The following is a 23,042-nucleotide window of genomic DNA, read 5'->3' as shown; positions in this document are numbered from 1 at the left end:
ATTTGTATATGTTTCTTTGAAAATTGTGGCTCGTATTTATGATTTTTTTAAATCCAAATTTAAGTCTGTATCCTGGATAAAGAAGACCAGGTTGTAACACCAGAGGCCAAAAAATGCAGCCATATTGTCAATGTACTAAAATGTTTACGCTAATATCGGCTTCAAATATTTACATATTTGCACAAGATAATTGGATATATTGATTATTCTTTATTTCTCTAATATAGCTGTGATAAACAACAATGAGGCTAGTGATTATAGAGCCTCATCAAAATGATCAATGAGAGAGAATGATAAGCCGTGAAGTTATGACAGAGCCCATGTGGGCCACCTATGACTTATTTACGTTCCCTGCACCATCTTGGCTTCATTCATCTCAATAGGATGTATGATATCTCACAGCTATCATTTAAGTTAATGCATAATGGTTTTGAGGAGCTGCCAACACTTGATGGCCACTTTGATCCAAAGACGGCATTTTAGCACCTGATTCAGATTCTCTTCAACTCAAATTGCTGCAGAGTAACATCTATGACTGTAAACTGGGTATACAGTGTCTCTTTCTTAGACTAAGAGCATATCATTATAAGTGGAAGTAAATGTACCCCATGCATGCATCATTTCAGGGTTTAATTAGACAAATGACCATACTGAGAAGAAATGTGAAGTAACTTTAATACATGCAAGTCAGTGAATCTCATGTCCTGAAGTGTGCGCGTCTGGTCTGAAAAGCATTTGAGACTACCATACCAGCGCTGTAATAACAAAGGCTGCTGAGCAAAGAGGCTTAAGAGAGATGTTATTCTTTTTTATTTCACAGACATTTCAAAATTATTTTTGCAAGATGTCCAATGCACTCATGCTGGTTTTTGATAATGACTGTCAATCCTTTTATTTAAAAAAAAAAAAAAGCCTCAATAAAATCACTTCAATTAATCACTTATCATCAGTGGCTCTGTGAGATTTTGTAAAATTTTGAAAATAGGTATAGTATTTTTCCGCTAATTAAAACAAAAGTTTAATTTCTCAATGATGAAACGGCCACTTGCTAATTACACTCAGTAGGTTTTATCTGCCATAATTTACCTGTTATGACAATTATAGCGTAAAGAGGCAAATGTGAGCTAATGTTGCAAAGTTAATGGGAATACAGTGACTGTGATTTATACACTGTGCTGTGATAAATCAGTCGGGCCACTTGAGAATGGTCTAAATCATTGGATATGTCCTCTCTTTCTTCCCCGAAGCCCTCGCTCTTATAAATACTACCACACTGAAAACGATGACGAGAACCCCTTCATCTGCTCTCAGACCAAGGATAATGGCATGAGGGAATGCAACTCTATTCCTAAGCTTTATGAGGAAGGAGGGCTTCAGTGCAACCTGGACATGTACTCTAACGTCACTGACAACACCACATGCATCGACTGGAACCAGTACTACACCAACTGCTCTGACGGAATGGTCAACCCCTTCAAGGGAGCCATCAACTTCGACAACATCTTCTACGCCTGGATTGCTATCTTTCAGGTAAAAAAAATAAAAATAAAGAACTAAAATTGAACACTGGCTCCATAAGTCTGGTGACTGTTCTGGCTTGCCTGTGTGGGGTAAAGTACAGAATAGGAATGCTGGGGATTACTCTTCTGTGGAGTGGAACCTACTGTGAGTGTGAAATATGGTATCTGGAAATGTCATTGTTTAATCCTCGAACCGGCAGCGTTTTCCTTTCATGAGTTGTCTAATGAGCGTAGTTAATTTACTTTGGTGTTATTCTTTAGGTGATCACTCTGGAAGGCTGGGTCGACATCATGTACTTTGTGATGGACGCACACTCCTTCTACAACTTCATCTACTTCATCCTACTCATCATTGTAAGTGCCCCCTCATGGTGCCCCCAGCTGTGTGCTGATAATTCAACAAGTAGGTTGGTTTAGGGATGGTTGTGTGAGCATCCATTGAGGGTGTGAAAATAATGTCCGTTGCACTTCCTTGTCCTTAGATTGGCTCCTTCTTCATGATCAATCTGTGCCTGGTGGTCATTGCTACTCAGTTCTCCGAGACCAAGCAGAGGGAGAGTCAGCTGATGAAGGAGCAACGGGTGCAGTTCATGTCCAACGCCAGCACTCTGGCTTCTCTGTCTGAGCCCGGTTCCTGCTACAATGAGTTGCTCAAATACCTGGCTCACATCATCCGCAAGGGGGCCAAACAAGTGGCCCATGTCTGCAGGCTGTTGGCTCGCCATGCTGGGTTTAGCATTGCTGCGTCGCCCCCAGCCGCTGAACCCCAACGTAGCCAGAGGAGGACGAGGAAGTCCTCCAGGCAGGAATCTGTGTCAGTTCATCACATGATGCACCATCACCACCACCACCACCACTACCTCCTGGGGAATGGCAGCGTGAGGGGTGACGGGAGCCTCCGGTGTCTGGAGGATAGCGATGTAGAGGCTGCTGCTCATAACGATAATGTAGCAAGCACCGACACGGGTCACCTTACATTAACCCATCAGCCTTTAGTGACAGCAGCTTCTTCTGATACAAACCTTGTCGCTTTGACCAATCCTGTTGCTGGAGGCACAGAGTCATCTTCTGTTCGCCGTGTGTTCTATACAGACACAGTCCACTGCGCCCAGTCACGCACAAACCTTGCAACAACCCTGGGTGCATCCTCCCTCATGCCGGTCCCCATGTCCAGGGCCAAGAAGAGGAATTCTGTACCCTTTGCAGCCCCAGGGCCCAAGAACTACCCAACTCTGCAGGTTCGAGCCCTGACAGAGTCCAGACGAGGAAGTGCTATTGCCAGCACTCTGACAAACCTCAACTTTAACCTGAATATCCCACCCATGAGCATGGAACGACCACCTTCAAGACTGGTGGACACAAGCTCCCCCTCAGGTACTGGAGACAACTGAGAAAATAACAGATGTTCACGCAGATTACGCAAATACTCCTTATAGCAAAAGAGTGTGATTAGCTCAGTTAGTTGCATTCCTTTGAATTAGCTAGAATTTCCTTTGCTGAGTCGTCCTATGGACGAACAATCTGGAAGGAATTAGTTAGGATGAATGAATTCGCGAATCACCTGAGTACGATTTTAGCTTGCATTGGTAAAACCTCAAGCACCATCCAAAGTGCAAGTTTTCTACAGAAACGTATCGAGTGCTAATTACTTTTAATAAATGTTAACTCCTTGTCTAATCTTGCAGCCGGCTCTCATTCTCATTCTCACTCATTCTCACTCAGCTGCAGTCCAGTTCTCCTGTCAGCTGTCGGCTCATGACCTCAGCAGCGCTAGCAATGCTATGGACACAGCAGCACTGACACTGGACCCCGAGAGCTGTCCGTGCTGTGCCAAGGCCCTGGCCAATGAATCAGACGGTGGCAATGAAAGCAACGACACCCCTGGAGACTCTGACAGTGAGGGCGTGTATGAATTCACCCAGGATCTCCACTACAGGGACAGGAGAGACCGCCGGCAGCCCAAGAAGAAGAAGCACCGAAGCCTCTGCAAAACTGCTGCAAATGTCGTTCACTTCTGGAGGCTGGTGTGCGACACATTTAGGAAGATTGTGGACAGCAAGTACTTTGGCCGAGGGATTATGATCGCCATTCTGATTAATACTCTGAGTATGGGGATCGAGTACCATGAGCAGGTTAGTGTACTTGTGTGTTTTTGTTGTGAGTGTGCCGCGGTTCTATTCAGATATTGCTCCATCCAAATGAGCAACAAATGAAAATGCCAACGCAAAATCATAAAAGATTGTATCGACTGCAGGAAGGTGTTATTTAAACGTTGATGGAGCACAAGTGTGTCACTCTGTGTGACTGTGTGAGCAAGCTGCACAACCCCAACAGGCCCAACTGGAATCCCTCATGTCTCTTTGGTCATTTTTAAATAAGTTTAATTACGGCCATGTGAGAGAGAAACCGGAAGTGGGTGTATATAAGGGACGAGAGAGAGAATGATAGAGAGAGAGAGAGATTTAACAGCTTGGATATAACACACAACAACTGACAGACGTTTCTTCTTTTGTTTCACTCTCCATCTGTCTTTTACAGTACACTTAATCTGGATTACTATTATTGGTCGTACAATATTGATACATTTCAGCAATTGTATTGTGTTTAGTGATGCATCACTATCTGATCTCATCATCAGCAGTTGATAGTGCCATATGTCACGTCGGTTTTCAAGCCCGGTCCTGTATTACTGGATATCTGTGGTACTGTTTCTGTTAGACAGGCGCTTTCATTTTCAGTTGATGAATACTGTGATGTCATTGGTGTCTGTGGTGTTTATTTCATACCCTTTGTTATACAGCCATGCATTAATTCATTATGAAAATGGCTAATATTTTTAGCAAAATCGCTTTCATAATTATGTTATTCTTTTGATTCTCTTAAATTACATCAGTGCCAAGTGCAGGTTGAAGTCTGTGTTTGTGGGTTGAGGTTTTGGCATATGTGACTTTGTAGAAAGGTAAAGATTTGAGTGTGTGTGTTGTAGGAGTCGAGTCGATGGGGTTACTTTCAGTCCCTGACCCAGTGCATATAAACATATCCAGATGCCTAACATCTGCAGCAACCACATAGATTTCTGGTCTCCACCTTTATTCAGACCTTTCTTTTCTCAAGTCATCTCCTTTTCTATCTGCTTTGCCCTTTCCTTCACTTTTCTGTGATTTGATTCTTTCCTCCTCCCTTTTCCGTTCCTACAGTGTCCTTACAGTAACTATGTTCTCCTTTGTTCCCCTTCTCTTTCTGTTCCTTTTCAATTCTTCATGCCCTCCTTCTTTGTATCCCACTCCTCAATTGATCAGCCCTAGTTTGAGTAACATGAATCCCTCTAGTCTCCAGACAGGCTGCTGAAAGCTTTCACTGAGACGCTTCATTGATTGCAAGTCCGACAACATCCAATAGACACGAGGATCACTAAGCCTCTGATTGGCTCTTTAACTGCATCCACATGGAGGAGAGACTGATTTCAATTTCCGTACATCCTGCTGCCAAGTTTTCTTTTAGCTTTTTGCACACAGTGTGCAGCCTGTGAAACTGCCACTATAGGAATTAGGTAAGTCGTACCAACTGTGCTCAGAGCTACATGAGTTTGAAATGTTGAAGGTGATTTGTCCAAGGTAAAATTATGTCACTTTAATGCAAGAAGGGAAGGACAGAGAGATTAATGGCTCAAGCTTTTCAAATGGAATCTTTTACTCAATGGTAATTGCAAACCGGTGAAATGGGAGATGCTGTAATGTTTTTACACAAATGTAGCAATGAAATTGGGTTCTGCTGTCACAAGGACTTGCATAGGCCTCAAAGTCTAACAGAATATTTCTGAAGCTGGATCATAGTGAAAGCCTTCCACTAATTTAGGAATCTTTTTGGGGTTTTTCAGCAGTCAAACTTGTTTTTGTCACTTCCTTAAAAAACAAATCCAAAAAGTCCAAAGCATTGTTTGCAAACAGTTCTATACAAAAATGTAATTTAGTCGCAGGTGCATTTCCTTGTAAAAATGTGTCCCTCAACCTGAAAGCATCGTTTTGATTTGGAGATGCAAAGCTGATAGTCTCATTACTTCCTCGTCTCTGTCTTTGTCTCCGTCTCCAGCCTGACGAGCTGACCAATGCTTTGGAGATCAGTAACATCGTGTTCACCAGCCTGTTCTCTCTGGAGATGCTGCTGAAGGTTTTGGTCTACGGGCCCTTCGGCTACATCAAGAACCCGTACAATATCTTTGATGGCATCATTGTGATCATCAGGTAGGCTGTAGCACCAACACACCTAAACCTAAGCAAGCCTGTACAACACACAGAGGAAGCTGATAACTACAACATTAATCAGAATTAAATTTTCCTAGACTTTAAGCCCTGAAAAAGAATGTCACAACACACCAAATGTGATGAATTAAATATATAAAAGCTTAAAATATATTTAAAATATTAAAAAGATTGTTGGTCAGGATCTTTGACTTTTTGAACGTAGTGAATTCAGTGCCTGAAAGAGGTTATTGATCAGGCACCACAGTCCCCTGGTGACCTGTGGCCTCATGTACCAAGACGTCCGTGGGTTTCCTACTGAAACATAGCGTACGCTCAATCCAGAAAACGTCGTATACACAAAATAATCCAGATGTAAGTAACTGTGCGTGTGCACGAATCCAAGTATATTTCCTTTGTACATCCCGCCCTGTCCACATCACCATTTAAATATGCAAATCATATGTAAATGACTCCTGCACCTGAGATTGCCTTGTATGCGCAATCAGAAAATTAAAACAAAAGTAAACCCTGAAAAAAGCGAGTTGGAAACCCTTTTAATTGAGTTGAGGTGCGTGAAGATGTACATTTTGGCACGCTGAGCGCAAGAGGACTGAGTGGGAGAGCTGATTAAGACATCTCACACTTTACGCACGGAGTTATTAACGTGAGTTCTTTGCACACAGAGACAATCAGGGGCTTGTCAGAAGGATCTGAAGCTGTATTTTAACCAGCGACAAACAACAAGTCACTAACTTTAACCACTGACTATTAGTGATGCTGCGAAGACAAGACAGTGTTTGGGGGCACACATTCCAAATGCGCATTACACATGATCTGTACATTGATCGATGGAAATGTAATAGAAATAAATAGAAAACAGATACCAAGAACAGCTGTAAAGATTTTCTGAAGAAATATTACTGCCCTGCAATAATGGCCTGCACCTACTTAGACTCAGGAAAATAAAATAAAAATTAAGTGCAAAGTATTAACATATAACATTTGCAAATGTGTGTATTCATAACACATATGTTTTGGTCCTAATGTGTGTCTCTTCTCTTGGACAGCGTGTGGGAGATTGTGGGCCAGCAGGGTGGAGGCCTGTCGGTGCTGAGGACATTCCGTCTGATGCGGGTGCTGAAGCTGGTCCGTTTCATGCCGGCTCTCCAGAGGCAGCTGGTGGTGTTGATGAAGACCATGGACAACGTGGCCACATTCTGCATGCTGCTCATGCTATTTATCTTCATTTTCAGGTACAGTAGTACCTCAGCTTACGAATGTCCCTACATCCGAAAGTTTCAGGTTACGAAGTATCTGAATGGGAAAATATTGCCTCTCGTTACGGAGGCGTTTCAGGCTACGAAGTCAAAAATAGCTGCTCGTAGCTGCTCTGCCATTGGCTATCGCCTAAAATCTGCCTGGCAACCCGTTGCGTATGCGTGTATCCCAGCACGCTATTCGTGTCCCCCTCGTGTCACCCGGAAAAAGTGTTGACAAGTCGGTCTATTGCTCATTATGATGACGTCTGCCTCGCACATTTCCGACGGATTGTCAAAAGCCGGCAAAAGCAGACGTCATTGGATCAGTTTTTCAAGAAACGCGAGGCAGAAAACACCGCAAAGGACCAGTAAACAAAGAGGACAAAAAGTAACAGCTAACAGGTAGATTAATATTTTAAAAAAATATCATAATGTAGCGTCCGTCGGACGCTGGAATAAGCACACGACGGGTAACTCTCTGTGTGTGTGGGTGCCGCGAGGAGGAGGAGGAGAACGGGGGAGCTGCGCAGCTCCCCCGTTCTCCTCCTCCTCCTCGCGGCACCCACACACACACACCGCCCCTCCTCCCTGGATGCCTTTGCGGACTCTCTGCAGCGTAGGAATAATGAACACTCCTAAAACATGAACCGTTACAATACTTTTGCGGGGCTTGGAACGGATTAGTGCATTTACATTCAAAATGCGTCTCTACTTACGAAGTTTTCACGTTACGAAGCTACTCCCAGAACGGATTAAATTCGTAAGTAGAGGTACCACTGTAGTCAGAGGGAGAGGAAGTTGCCTTGCTGCTTTTTTTAAATGTTCACCAAATTCTATCAATCTTTCAAGAAACATGGATGAACTGTCTTGTTCTTCTCACTAATGGAGGAAAGACATCAAATTATGTTGAATCAAGAAAAGGTTGAGGTTAACAGAAGTCACTTGGTGAAAATGAAACTCCTTCTGTAGGTTGGAAGGAGAGGACCGATGCAGACCTGCCAGAGAACGTTTTATTGGCAACCATTATTTAGTCAAATTACATTGCTAAGGCTTTTACAAACTGTAGCATTGTAATTAGTTTAGCATTGTAATTAGTTTACTCCTGGAGTCTGATGCTGATCAAATATGCAGAGTTAATCTAACCGGCACAAGTGGCCAGTCGAAGACGCAACCAGTCTCAAAGAGTGGGAGATATTTGTGTTCATACCTGTCACACACAGCTGTGAGACAGATAGGAGAAAGTGTGTGGTAAACGCATCTGAGCACATCCCGCTTCATTCCAGGTAGTTGTGTCCATGCGTCTTGTGCAGACACGTACACACACACATGCCCAAGATCCCAAGGTCCTTGTTTATGCACGGATAAGCAGGCCTTGATTTGAGTGAAGAGTTGCCAGGTCGACACAGCGGAGGCCCGTTCATTGATCCCTGAGCTCCAACTGCGCTTCAGTGTCAGTGAATAATAGACAGACTGGTGCAGACTCCCTGCTGGTTCATAAAAATAACGGCCCAGATTAACTGTCTCACTCTACGAAGCAGTGATTGTTGTTTGTGTGTTTGTTTTCCTTGATGAACAGGGTCAGGATGGGGATATCAGCAGGGGGTTCGTCCAGCACATGGACAGGACTGAACCACTGTATAATAACTTTACAAAACATTATGCACACAAATTTACTGAAAATATGCTTTTTGTTTTGTTTAGAAAACATTTTTCTCAGTAAAATATTTACATCTGTGATTACCACAGACAACTTGGATAACTTCTTAGTCTCCTTAGTCTCTTGTCTTCTCAAATTGGCTTTCTTCTGCTGTGCATGCATACTTGGAAACGGATAACCAAAATCCTGATTTTCTTTTTCTTTTTTGACTGAAGGAAAAACGTTACTATTTTGGGAAATACATTTCCATGCATGCTGTCTTAATATTAGAATATTACAAGGAACGATTGCAGTCACAGACTGAGAAGACAGTATTGATTCCCTGAAATATCACAAGTCTTTTTGTTAGCGAGTGAACAACAAGTTCAGCTTTGCAGCAGAAGCTGGAATGTGTTGCTTTTGTGCAGGGCTAGGCTACCTGTTTTTCACCCGAGCTCCACCTTCACACTCATCTTCTTCTCTTGTAATGAACCTAGATATTTTTATTGATTACTTTCCTTCCTTTGACCAGAATAGTGGAAATATTGTTCCATAATTTTTTACTGCCAATGATCTTCATTTATTTTAATCAGCATTTCATATTTCACATGTTTTGTTATTGAGCTGTTTTGCAGCGCTCTCCATGGTGCTGAACTTAAACTGGCACTAGCACATCACTCCGCTCCCATTCAGTGTATTATTGGCCTTCTGTTGGAAAACTGCTGATTAAATTAAATGACTGACAGTATTACATACATTGAGGGTTTTTTTATATATATATTTAAAGTTATTGTGATCATAAAATAAGTGTCAGTACGTTGCAGAAGTTGAATACTTCTTGTTTAATGCTGCAGTCAGCAGTGAGCAGAATAATGTTCGTTATAGCCCACAACTGTTTTCAGTGAAGCAGTATAATCAGTGTATTACAGCATTATAAACATGCTCTTTTGGCTTGCTGCAAACTGTTCTTTCTGTTGCTTCTTTGCCAGCATTCTGGGAATGCATCTGTTTGGTTGCAAGTTTGGGTCTGAGAGGGATGGAGACACCCTGCCAGACAGGAAAAACTTTGACTCTCTTCTCTGGGCCATAGTGACTGTCTTCCAGGTAAGTAAAAGGCAAAAGAGGCCTGTCTCTCCCTTTACACTGTTATAGACAATTTAGCTGCAGCGTTTCTCCTAACAATCTGTTAAGAAACAAAGAATTCAGAAGTCGGTTGATGACCTAAAGGTATGCAAGCATCTCTAACTTCCTGTGTGTGTTATCCACAACCACCAGTGGCCCCAAGCGAATAAACAAATATCTTCCTCCCTCAATGATGCTGACGGAAGCTGTCCCCATTCTGAGGCTGAAAAGACCATTTCCTCCTGAATAAATAAAATTCATCAAATTAAATATTTATCCTCATTCCCTTACCCCCTTTCTCTTTAACTGCCTTGGATTTATATATCTCTTTCATTTTCTTCCTCCCACTCATCTAACTTTCTCATGGCCTTACGGGGAAGCTTGCACTACAGGAAGATCAACCAGCAATGACTGCGAAAGCATTATTTCATTCGAGCACATCTGTGACTCCTCATCCTGAAACATTTTTCAGTGTAACGTTTCATCGTGTAACTTAATTGATAATACATGCAAATATTTGTATTTATTTTACTTAGAAAATTAAGCAACACACAAACACAATAGTGAGACTTTCTATGGTAAATGGACGACACTTAATAGTGCTTTTCCACCTTCACGTGGACGTGCTGCCAAATCAACAGGATTCGGGGTTCAGTGTTTTGCCCACTTCTACATGTGGACAGTCACCGCTCATGGGATTTGAACCAGTGACCTACTGGTCACTCTACCAACTGAGTCACAGCAGCCCACGCTATTACATCAGTTTTTCTGTATGCTAGCTTTGCATCTGATCTGATGCAGCTATTAGCATTAGAATTGCGAGCAGTATGGGAAAACTTGGATAGCAAACGTATGATGAGGAGATTATCATACAAATACTAATTAAGTACTCGAGCAACAACATGCTTTTCCTCGCCTCTCCTACAGATCCTAACCCAGGAGGACTGGAACAAAGTATTATATAACGGCATGGCCTCCACCTCTCCTGTAGCTGCCCTCTATTTCATTGCGCTCATGACCTTCGGCAACTACGTCCTGTTCAACTTGCTGGTGGCCATCTTGGTTGAGGGTTTCCAGACAGAGGTAACATTGCTGGACATACATGTGCAACTATAAGCAAATGCAGTTTCCTTTATGCTCAGACGAACACAATCTGACGCACATCCAAATCTTAACACGGATCTTTTTTTTTGAGAAGGTATTATTAATATAGTCGTGTCTTTACTCATGCTATTTTTATTACTTTAGGATGCTAAAACAAAATTATTGAATAAGTGTTACTATTTATTGCTTGCATGTGTTAAACATATTAAATGTTCACACACTCTGTTTCACAAAACAAATTACCAGTAATTCAGGCTTATTTACATTAATCTCCACCTTTCCTTGCGATCTCTGCAGCAGGTTAAGTAAGGACACAAGAGCACACCGTTTGCAGCGTTTTATTTTCCGTTCCTTTTTATCTTCATCTCACCGTCAGCCTCTTCTCCTCCCACTCTGTCCCACTATCGCAGCAGTCATCCTCATTATTGTTCTACTCATTTGCCAATGCAGCTAAGCCATAAAGTACATTATAGGAAAACTATTTCTGCTGCACTCGACTGTGCATCAACCCACAGCTCTGACGTCCCCTGTTACATCAGCCTCAGCCTCAGAGTCTGCTTTTCCTGACACAGAGAAAGAGAGTGAAGAAGGTGAGAGGGAGTTTTCAAAAGACAGCAGCTGGCATCGTTTTTGGGTCTGCAGGGAGAGAAGAAGTTGAAGTTATTTAAGTGACCTCACTTCTCTCTTCAGTCATCCTATTCAAGGTCTATATACATTTGCAACTGATAAAGAGACTAAGGGAAAGTAATAGAGAATGAAACTATATCGCCACAAAACATCTCTGTGTACTTGCCCTCCACACTGTATCTTTAAGGGGTGAAATTACCCGTGTTCGGGATCTCTGATTCTCTGTGGCTGACAGGAGAGACCCATAAAAATTATTGAATTAATCCATTCCTATTTAATCCTTGAATTCTTCTTTGGTCAAAAATGTCATTGTGTTGATGGTGGGGGTGTTTCATGCCGATCGTGCAAAGAGCTAAATATTTAATTGCCTAAATTAAATAACATTTATTTTTGTTGTTTTAACTTTCTGATCAATTAGTGAAAGATAATATACCAGCTACCTGCATGCTAACCTTAGCAGGATAGGCTATCTTACACTTTGACTCTCATATACAGACAATAGAGAATATTTGCACATTATTAAGATCACGCTGCTGCTTTTGTGCAGAAAGTGCATTTGTGAAGTCACAGGAAGGTTTTCCACACACTACCTGTTCGGCACAAAATAAACAACTCGCTGGTGATTATAGTGAAGCATTTAGCAGCCAAAGAGGCAGATGGTCCAATCAGAAGTTGAAGGATAGCAAAAGAAAAGCTGAACGCTAATATTGGACCTACTATGTCTATGCCGAATCAACTCAGTGGTCAATAATGTGCACTCAGGTTGATTTTGGTGCTCACAAGTAAATAAAATAAATAAATGTACAGTACCTCGACATACTTCTGAGATACGAGCAAACCTGTGAGAAATATTTTGCTTTGAGACACGAGCATAAATTCGAGATACAACAAACTCCCAGATGCTGGCGCTAAATGACCGAGCGTACTGTACAACCCCCCCTCTTAGCACTGCACACTGCTGTTAGTGCTATCATCTGTCTTGATGGTAAAACTCATAATAAAACATTTTATATCACAGTAATACTGTATATCATTTATTACATCATTTTGTTTATGTTTCTATCAATGTAGCAATTAAATGCATTTTTATTAGCATTGATTTAGGTGTTTTTATACCGATTAAATTGTTTTCAGTTATTTTATATGGGAAAATGTATTTGGCATTCGAGTGATTTGAGTTCTGAGCTCAATGTAGATGAATGTTCTGTTTCCACCTCTGCTCTTCTATCGTCAACCGTCAGCTTAATTCCCTTCATCCTAGCATCCTATCTTTTCTTGCAAACACAATGTTTATTTTTAGTTGGCCAAACTTTCCCCATGTCAGGGTTGCTAAGTAACGGGCTCTAGAACAATGTGAGCTAAACCAGGAGCGATGTATGGATGTGAATCCAAGACACACACAGTCATGCAGAAATAGTGTATTACTTATCATGTTTATATTGCTCTGGGCATAAGCTCGAGTGAAATCGTGTTATGTAGGTGTTTCTCAATGTGTCCCGCCAGCTTTTATTGCCTTGATTTAACTCTATCCTGCATCCTCCTCTTTTCCTCAACACTCATCCTGTTATCAGTCTTTTCCCTCTTGTGGGGGCCCCTCGCTCAGGTTGCTGTGGTGTGAGTATCTGCTGCAGAGAGTGCAAGCAGACCAGACTTTTACTTTTACTAACAGCAGAGTAACTGAAGTCATTTTCGATGAAACATGCATTCCACTCTAGTCTCAATCTAACACACAAAAAAGGTTGCAGACATTGTCTAGATCATTTATGTTACCCGTTTCCTGACCCACTGATTTCCATAAACACAACAATGGACCAACTAGGAAGGAATGGATGTGCACTTCACTCCTACTCCTTAACGACGTGACTTTTCATGCTTTCAGACATTAAATGTTGAAATGAAAGTATGCAGCTGTGTGCTAATGGTCTGATGTGTTCTGTTGCATGGTAAAGTTGAGGTCCCAGCAGGCTGGCTCTCCTTTAACTTCCTGTGGCCACTCCTCTTACCTCTGTGACTCTTTTCCTGCTTGTGCTTCCCTCTCCCGTCTGGCTGCTCCGAACACTTCTAATATAGGAAGTGTCCAAGCGGGAGGACTTGCATGCCCAGCTGAGTGTCATTCAACTGCCTGTAGACTCAGGGGTATGTAAAGCGCTGCAGCTCTGCCTCCCCCCTTGGTTTATTGACCACCTCATCCTGCCCTCTGCCCTTCCTCTCCACCCGTTCTCCTCATCTTTTGCTACAGAGGCCTAAAGTTATGTGTCAGATCACTAATCAGCTGCAACTTGGAGGTTGCCCTCTACTTATCAATGACTGAATGCGGTAGTTATCATTTGAAATTTGTCTTTCTGCTCTTATGCTTACTTGTTGCATTATTTTAGCTGATTGACAAGCTAGCTAGATCATTTCTCAAATGAACTAATGCACATTTTAAGCAAATTCTAATAGGATCATCTTAAAGGGCTCCTCTAATTGACAAATTGAGACTGCCCTACAAGGGGTGTTTGGATATTTTCTGCTCAATGTCTTGTTTATGAATCCTCTCACTAGAGTAATGAAGTGGGAAGCAAGAGAAGAGTTCATTTTCTTCATTGACAGGATAAGGCAGATTGCATTTGGAGCAGGTTTTTTTAGGCTAAATGGATATCAAACTCAATTGAATGAATCATAAGTATAAAGGATGAGTAACTGTGTGAAAAAGTGTCTGTTTCTTTAATGCTCAAATCTATGTACATAAAAAATGTTAGGAGGAAAATAAATTACTCCATCCTTGCTTTGTGCTGGGCATTCAGTCGTTGACTTTTAATTGATAAAATAAAAAAAATCCCCCCAACAGTCAACATAAACGTGTAGTACCAGATTCTGCTTATTTTAAGTTAGACCACTTTGGGAGTTCTGCTATAACTTTTTGCAAATTTCCAATTTCTCCACCATATCAAGAACTCTCGATGATGAGCATCAGCGTATTTCAGTCAGGGGAGATTAGTGGCTGAAATAAATAGTGTTTATTACATTAAAGTACAGATTACAAGTATGTCGCAAGGTCTTTGTTTTCTAGACTCTTGGGAGGAAGGAGATTTAAGGGCATCTGTCCTGAATAACAACAATATATATATATATCCCCTATGGACTTCAGATGCTGCTGTTGCTGCTGGTGGTGGCGGCTGATGAACCTGGTGAAACTGATGAATGGTGAAATAGTTGAATCTTTAAAACACTTAGCGGTGATGTGGAGATGGATGGTATATAGAACAGCAGCATAAGAGAAGAAACAGTAGGGAGTTTTAACCTCCTGAGACCCAGCCCGTTGACATGCGTCCTCTGTAATGGACAAATGTCCACTACAGAGGACATGTCAACGGGCTGGGTCTCAGGAGGTTAAGGATAAAATAAAAGTTGATAAGCCAACAATGATCGTGTTTCATTGTCCTGGTGGATAGATGCATGCTCATTTCTATATTCATGTGACGGGCAAGCCTAAAATATTTCGTGGAACCATTATGGCTCCACCATAGAAGAAGTCTCATCGGAAATGAAGGCGTGAAGCTCGCTGAAACAGCCCATCAGCAACATAGGGTCTAAGTTATTTAGTGCTGCATTACAAATGCAGTGATGCAGATTGTCATCAAGGCTGCAGAAAATATCAGACCTCCAACGTGGCTCACAGAGAAGATAACCCATCATCTTTACGTCCTCTAACCGGCTACCCGCGTGATGCCTCAAGAGCTGGAACTAACCACAGTTATGAGTCGTTTGTCAGAGTTCAGGAAAAATAACAAAGGCCTTAAACGTTTGCTTCCGTTTGTGGTATGCATGTTTTCTTTACTCGTTCTTCTCTGAAAGGAAAATCCACATGAAAGCTCGGACTGAATGCTTACCTCCCTCCAACCCTCACTTCTCTTTGCATGCTGGGTTGAAGAACTGTGCTGCCAAAAATACCCCCTTTTTCTGTCTCTGTTTTATCTGGCTTGAGGATAAAAATGACGTGTCATTCATGTGGACATGAATGAGTCTGGCGCCATGTTTCATGTTTTTCGTAAGTGACGACGAGAGATGGAGCTTTCTGATTGGATAGGATTTGAGGGAATACTGCCTCCGAATGGTTTGGCATGCTTATGAATGGGCTTCACAATGCACTTTTGTGGTTAGATGTGGATGGGAGGTTGTTTTTTAATAAGGTCGTGTGGATTCAATATTTTTTTCAAAGGGGAGGGGGGGACATTTGACGACATTTGACACAGTTACTCTTTCTCAGCCTCAACCTTTGAACTTTACGATTGGGGGGTTATCACAACCTTACACACTGCCTCTTGAGACTTATATGAGGTCAAATCCAAACAAGGATTGATGTGATACTGGGATATAACTAATGTTTGGAGACACCTTCAACCCACCTGCTTTCTGTTTACATTGCCTAGAAACAGACATGCACAAGTGTCCATGTCTAACACTTGGTGTGCTTTTGCATGTAAAGGGCGATGCTTCTAAATCGGGCTCAGAGATCGATTCCTGTGCACGAAGTATGGAGGACGTTAATGGCAGCAAGAAGGATTTATCAGTCTCAGCAGGTGAGGCATGCAGGTTAATTCTACCTAAACCTACATCATCTATGTATTCATGCTCTGTGCTTCCATCAGTGAGAGATGCAAAGGATTTAACCCCCTCTGATTTATCAAAGCCCAATTGCAAACTTGGCAAAACTTGAAACATCTGTGCTTGCACAGTTAATTGCGAGCCTTTCCCCACCTAATCTCTGTGAGATCTCTGTAGATTACATCCTGTGCTGTTTCTCAGTGCATGTAAAAACAGCAATGAGTTAGGTACAAGGTACTTTGGATACTTTCCCCAGCCTCTTACATATCTGGGGTTGACTCCTCTAAGCCTTTTGTCCCCTGGGTTTTCTGACCACACTTGGCAAGCGCATGCCTGATGGGCTTCCTGCAAGGCTTCATGCCACTACGGCAACCTGATCCACAATTCTTCATATCCCACTTCCAATCTAACGGCTGTTCATCCAGACCGAAAAGCCGAAAGGAAACACTACTGTCTGGAGTATAACTCCCAAATGTGCCATATTATCTCCCCTTCGGCCTCTTCAGATGCTCAGAATACAACTGTTTACTTAGATGGAAGAGCCGCATATGCATTTGCAAGGCCTTGGACAAAAGTTGGAAGAAAGGAACTCGAGTTATTAAAGTTGCATTGCCCTCTGTGTGTCACGTATTTGTGTTCCTGCCAAACATAATCTTCTCTCCCATGTATCCCACAATATAAATGCCCTGCTGTAATATTTATGTTGCTTAATATTATTATAATGCATATATTTGTAAGTATGCTGTACGTCTCTTCTCCATGATGCTATTTTAATAATCTCACTTCTTTCCTCTTTGTTCATTTATTAAATTCATTTTTATCTCGATGCTACAAATTGTCCCTTTGTCACCTCTTTCTCACTAGTAGTGCCTGTAAATGGTCATGTGGCCCTGAAGACCAACTTGACTCCACCCCTAATTACCCACACGGCCGCCACGCCAATGCCTGTACCCAAATTGCCTGTTGCCGGTGACCCCATCCTTGGCTATGAGACCCGCCGAGGCAGCAGCGTCTCTGTAGAGCAAGCCTGCTATGAGAAATCGCCGGTTTGTATTTTTATTTCTTACATCTACCAAAGAAGTCAGAGGGCTTCAAGTACCTCGGGTCAACATTGCAAAGTGATGGGGAATGCAGAAAGGAAGTGAAGAATTGTGTGCAGGAATTTTACAGAAAGCGAGTTGAAGACGCTTTTAACTGAAGTGGAGGCGCTCAAAGATGTGCATGTTGGCACGCTGTCCTCCGGTTTAACGCGAGAGGAGTGAGTGAAGCAGATCAAGACACCTCACACTTTACGCACGGAGTTATTAACTTGAGTTCACAGAGACAATCAGGGGCTTGTTAAAAAGATCTGAGGCTGCATTTTATCCAGCGATAAACTTCAAGTCACTAACTTTAACCACTGACTAGTAGTGATGCTGTGAAGACGGGTTAGTGTTTGGGGGCGCGCATGCTAAATGCTCATCACACATGATCTGTACATTGATCGAATGGAAATGTTTCCTGTTGACATGTACAGGTTCATCATGTGATGGAGCTTTTAATATTTGTGCAGTCGAAAGCTCCGATGACATTAGGAACACCGGCTCTCGCTGCAAACTGCGCTTTAACGTCGGCCCGTTCAGATGCATTGTGGGAATGTGATAAACCGGGAGGACACGCGGATGATTCCGGCTGGCGGGGCTCGGCTCAGTCCCGATCGGTCTGCCCCGTTAGAGGAACCCCAGTGTGGTCAGCACCTGTACCGGTACCGGCAGCGCACGTGTCCGCGCTTTGACGCGCTCCAGGGCCGGCCGCAGCTCCGCGCACAGGAACCGGAAGCGGCTGATGAGCCGGTTGTCATCATGGGCCGGTACATCCTCCCCGTCACTGAACACACTCTCTTCTCATTGCACCATTTACAATGTCTTCCAGTAGAACCAAGGCGGCCATTGTTGATGGTGTTTTTAGCTCCATTTTGCTTTTCTATCTGCTCCTGTAGCTGCAGACAGCTGGGTGCGTTCATTGTTCATCAGTGTTCATTGTTCGTGTTTCTCTGATGTGTATTTGACATTTATTTAATATAACAGTTTCCCAGCATCACCTCTAAGTGTCGCTAAAGGACGAACAGCTGTAGGAACGTGCGTACGCCAGCCATGAAGTTGGCGTGAGGCAGCACACATCTCCACGGTCAATTCACTCTTGATACATCTGAACTTTGACTTGAGAACGTACATACGCCAGGTTTTTGTGCGTACAAATGGCTGATACACGAGTCCCCTGGTCTCTGTGTCTGAATATCTGCCTGTCAGAAGAAATCTCTGCTCTCTTAACTTCATCGAGAATCCAGTGCTGCTTATGTCCACGGAAAAGAAAAGAAATGCATTGCTCGAATTCAAAGGCTGTTGCATTCTTATTTCTTTTCTCCTGCTCTTTTCTCCTCTTGCGTTCCTGCCCCAGACCAACGCTAGGAGCTCCTCTCCCCAAGCTCCTTGGAGCTCCGGGAGTGGCCGGACCAGCCGGCGGTCTAGTTGGAACAGCCTGGGACGTGCTCCGTCCATCAAACGGCAGAAGCGACAGTCTGGGGAGCGACGGTCTCTCCTATCTGGGGAGGGAGGATCCAGTTCCGAAGATGGGGAAGGTGGAGGTGAAGGAGGAGGGGAGTTAATGGAGGATGATGATACCTCTCTAGACAGGACTGACTCCATGTCCCAGCCTCAGAGAGTGACCCGACACCGGAGGATGGAGTCAGTGGAGACTCGGAGCTCCATGGATTTGCCTCCTGATGTTCTGCTGCAGGTAGATGCTGTGCATCCATCAGATTCTAACTTTGATCAATTTGTCATTTGTGTTGAAGCTCTAAAGGGATCGAAATGACATTGGTAGCAAAATCTCCATTATAAATCGTTACTGCATAAGAAATAGTTGGAAACCCCTCCCTTGAAGCACTTCCTGGAATAACATTCCTTGCCATTCCTCCAAGCTCAATTAACATAACACTCAGAGTACAGAAGCCCAAAGTGCTGAAAGCAACATTGTGACCTCTTGACACTAAAACACATTTTAAATATGATTAAGCCTGATTCTTTTGACCTGCTACAACTTCTGCAGAACAATGGTTGAATTAAACGGCTTGTATTGTGCAAAGGTGTGCCATAAAAAGTCAGCCAGAGTTATTACCTGGAAAATCATCCAACTGAGAGGGATATGCGAGAGAATGATCTTAGTTTTCATCGCTGCAGGAAATTACTGTAAAGGGGATAGTCCAACACAACTTGTCCATCTTATTGAAGAGAAAGGACAGCACAAAGGGCAACGAAGGGCAATCATAATGTAATAATATCGCGCAGTGTAAAATCTACACCATTATAGACGTTTCCTTGTGTGTAGGTGCCGTACCTTTACCGTTCAGCGAGCATGCACAGCTCCAGACCCCCTTCACTCGGCCACCTTCGGTCATTGGCGCACAGAGACTGCAACGGGAAGGGCTCTCCTTCAGGCCTGGGCCCCACACATGTCTCTCTAGAGGACAACACTGAAGATGAAAATGCAGAAGAGGAGGCCAGCCTGGTTAGTCTGTGCACTTGGATTTGTACCTCATTTAAAGTACATGTGAACACAGATAATTTTGTCCTTAATGGTAGCAGCAGGGCAACGTCAGTGTGCACGTTTGTCTTTTGTGTGGCCTTGGGATGAGCTGGCATTTCATCCAGGATGTACCCTATCCCTCGCCTGTAGCCAGCTGAGATGGGCTCCAGAAGCACCTGCGACCCGCTTTCTTCTCGTCTACAGCCGCTTATCCACCAAGAAAATGGATGGACGGATGATTAGTAACAGCATTCATCTCTTTTTTTCAAAAAAAGGGCTAAAAAATGGGGCTTAAAGAGGTTGGAAATGAGTTTCACAACAATTTACTGTCTATTAATGTTTATTAATGGCTGACTTATGTCTTCGTACTTGACTGTAGGACGCCGTTTAACCTCATTCTACACATATCTATGAAACGGTGCTGCAAGAACAAACTCATTGTAATACTTCAATCTGTGCAAAACGTTTGTGGTTCACGATGTGCAACATTAAATTGTTAACACATGAATAATGAATGTGCTGTGCACTCACCTCTTGCTCCAGGGCCGGTTTGCAAGGCTGGTCCACTGGCTGGAGAGGAAACAGCCAGATTGGTGTCGGCAGAGGGACACCTGGTCACTCTACCTCTTTCCTCCAGAGTCAAGGTAGGAAGGTTTAAGTCCACAACTCACCTCTTTCAAATCAATGTTGCACTCATTAAGCATTTTAATAGCATTAGTTTAAAAACATTTAATTGGCTTGTTGCCAGTTAAGAAAACACTTCAACTTCTTTCTGCTGTGGAAGTTAGAATAAATTGTATATCTTAAAATGATTTGAAATGTCAAAAATAGATTGTTTAAAAAATAGTTTGTGCACAGCACTTTTTAAAAGCTTTGTTTTTGTTGTCGGTGTAAAAAGAAGACTGAATCTTCTTCTTCACAAGATGAGGATTCCCGGCATTGCATTTGACTGACATCCCATAATGCTGAGTGTAATGGCAAAGTGTTTGCTTCAATTTGAGCTCAGCAGTTTTTCCAGTCCTTCCTATATAAACTCTTCCCTCCCACATTCTCCGTTCAGAAGTCTCTTTCATCTGCACATTTCTGCCATGTCAGGGGTGCGTCAGTTGGCGCTGGGTGAGGAAGGGACGTGTTATCGCTGCCACATGCTGATTCCTCTGCTTCCAGCCCTCATTCAGCCCCTCTTCCTCCTCTCCTCCTATCCTTCATGGATTTTCATTTGTTTATCTCTGCTGCCTGTTTTGAGAATATGGCTGTGAAGGCAACGCCAACCAACATGAACGCAACATCTCATCCTGCTAATTACAGAACAATGAACCGCTCCTCCATAAACATCATGTTTACTTCCAGAGTGATGTATGCTAGAAACTCTCTGCATCATTTCAATTCCAACAACATTGCATGCCAGCCAGGATTTGAATTCTCCTTCCATGAGGCCCCATTTACAAAGCGATGGCTTTGATTTGCTTTACAAATTGGATTATGAATATATTCAATTCAATTTTATTTATAGGGTACCAGATCATAACAGAAAGTTATCTCAAGGCACTTTACAGGTGTAGCACAGAAAGACAGAACCCAACGTGACCTAGAAGAGCAAGAACTTTGGCGACGGAGGCAAAAAAAAACTTCCCTTAAAGGTCCCTTATTCTACCCTTTTCCTACAAATTAATGCAGTTCTCAGGTACTTATATGAAATATGAGTGACAGTCTTACTGCACAGATCTGTGGGAACAGAAGGGACAATATAGCTGGTGATTTGTGTTAGCCTAGCTACAGTGTATTTGTTCTCTTCTAGCTGTTATATACTTTATATTAGATATATGCGTTCTCACAGCGACTTTTCTGAAAGGATCCCGGGACGCACGGACTGAAACTGTTGTAAAGTCTGCATGCCGGGGCAGTCGATGGCCCTTTCAAAGTCAACAGCAAATAGCAATCTCACAGTAGAGGTGCAGGAAACACAATAAAAGAGTGTTATAAGCTTAATCTGCAGGACAAATGAAACCAAAGAGCCTGATTTTGTTGTGCATTTTAAAAAATGTGTCTCTTCAATCTTCATTGAAGATTCATTGAGTCTATGAATAATGAATGCGCCCAATGGTTAAATGCAGGACCATTGTAAGAGGAGCCGACTCTTACATGTGCTGTCACCTCACAGCAAGAGGTCCCGGGTTCTGTGCAGAGTTTGCATGTTCTCCGCCGTGTCCGCGTGGGTTTTCTCCGGGTTCCCCAGTTTCCTCCCACCCCCAAAAACATCCACTTTAGGTGAATTGATTACTCAAAATTGTCCATAGGTGTGAGTGTGTGCATGAATGGCTCTCTGTCTCTGTGTGTTCCCGTGACGCGCTGGCAACACGTCCAAGGAGTAATACCGCATCTCGCCCATAGCAAGCTGGGATAGCAACACCCGCTGTAGATGAGATGACCGTCTCCAATGATTACTGCAGGGATGTTTTAAATAAGCAGGGCTATGAAGCCATGTTGTGATGCACTCATTGTGATTAGACATGCAAGAACTGGATGTGTGAGCAATGCGCATTACTGAAAGGTGTCTGATTAGAATAAATGTGGAATTCCACCGAACTTTCTCGATGAAGAGGGTCATCTGAGCAGCAGATAATTAGGTGCATTACAAGAACAGACCAAACACGCAGCATGCGGGGCGTCTTAGGATTACAGTAAATGGTGAAAGTAATGATCTGCAGCATTTTTATGTGCAAACTTTCTCCTCCCCGGTTCTTAGAAATACAGCATAAAACTGATCTGGCACAGAGCTGAAGAAAACATGAACAGTACTTGGCTTCTGTCAGCTGTTTTCTGGAAAGCAGCGATCCAGCACTCAGGAAGTGATGCATTTTATATCTCTTTTTTTGGAATGCAGAGAAGAAATGGGTAATTAGTGTATGTGGCTCTTCTCCTTTCTTCTGTAGGGAACGCAGCACATGAACACCACTAAGAAAAACTAACGATCAAATCAGCAATCGTTACTGCCTTAAAAGAGAGGCATAGCAAGATACAACAACATTTAAAAGTATATAATTAACTTTAATCAGTAATAAATATTTTTCACTTACTTTATTTATATGATATTGAAGCACTGATATCTCAGAAAATCAAAGCTTTAAACACGATCTGTTCAGATAAAAATCAAAGCCGTCAGTGATTTTATTTTATTTTTTTGGGTGGCAGACACAAAGGAGTATTTTCGCATTGTTTGGTCATGGGACAGGTTTGTCCAGGTTTTCAGCGAGTGTGTGTGGTGAAGGTCCTGGGTACCTTTGATTCTCAGGGGCCGCATTTTGGCCTTTTAAACCACGAAGCAGGAGCTGACACCAGAGGTGTGTGCGTTCACTGCCTGTCCGTCTTCCTGCCCGCCTGG

At 42.8% G+C, this 23,042-nt stretch overlaps 1 protein-coding gene across 1 annotated transcript in view; it reads left to right on the top strand.

Annotated features, from left to right (window-relative positions):
• The window catches only part of cacna1g (calcium channel, voltage-dependent, T type, alpha 1G subunit), a 144,037-nt gene that overhangs the window by 82,734 nt on the left and 38,261 nt on the right, over window positions 1–23,042 (top strand). The window contains exons 6-19 of the mRNA XM_068757269.1: window positions 1,248–1,530; window positions 1,782–1,874; window positions 2,003–2,894; window positions 3,249–3,652; window positions 5,610–5,761; window positions 6,829–7,014; window positions 9,646–9,760; window positions 10,706–10,861; window positions 13,580–13,645; window positions 15,978–16,071; window positions 16,961–17,142; window positions 18,533–18,871; window positions 19,463–19,642; window positions 20,204–20,304. Coding sequence (XP_068613370.1) covers window positions 1,248–1,530; window positions 1,782–1,874; window positions 2,003–2,894; window positions 3,249–3,652; window positions 5,610–5,761; window positions 6,829–7,014; window positions 9,646–9,760; window positions 10,706–10,861; window positions 13,580–13,645; window positions 15,978–16,071; window positions 16,961–17,142; window positions 18,533–18,871; window positions 19,463–19,642; window positions 20,204–20,304 — 3,243 coding nt within the window. The remainder of the gene's footprint in view (window positions 1–1,247; window positions 1,531–1,781; window positions 1,875–2,002; window positions 2,895–3,248; window positions 3,653–5,609; window positions 5,762–6,828; window positions 7,015–9,645; window positions 9,761–10,705; window positions 10,862–13,579; window positions 13,646–15,977; window positions 16,072–16,960; window positions 17,143–18,532; window positions 18,872–19,462; window positions 19,643–20,203; window positions 20,305–23,042) is intronic.

The sequence above is a fragment of the Brachionichthys hirsutus genome, unplaced genomic scaffold (assembly GCF_040956055.1).
Source record: "Brachionichthys hirsutus isolate HB-005 unplaced genomic scaffold, CSIRO-AGI_Bhir_v1 contig_882, whole genome shotgun sequence".
NCBI classification, from domain to species: Eukaryota; Metazoa; Chordata; class Actinopteri; order Lophiiformes; family Brachionichthyidae; genus Brachionichthys; species Brachionichthys hirsutus.
This window is presented reverse-complemented; position numbering and strand designations above follow the sequence as displayed.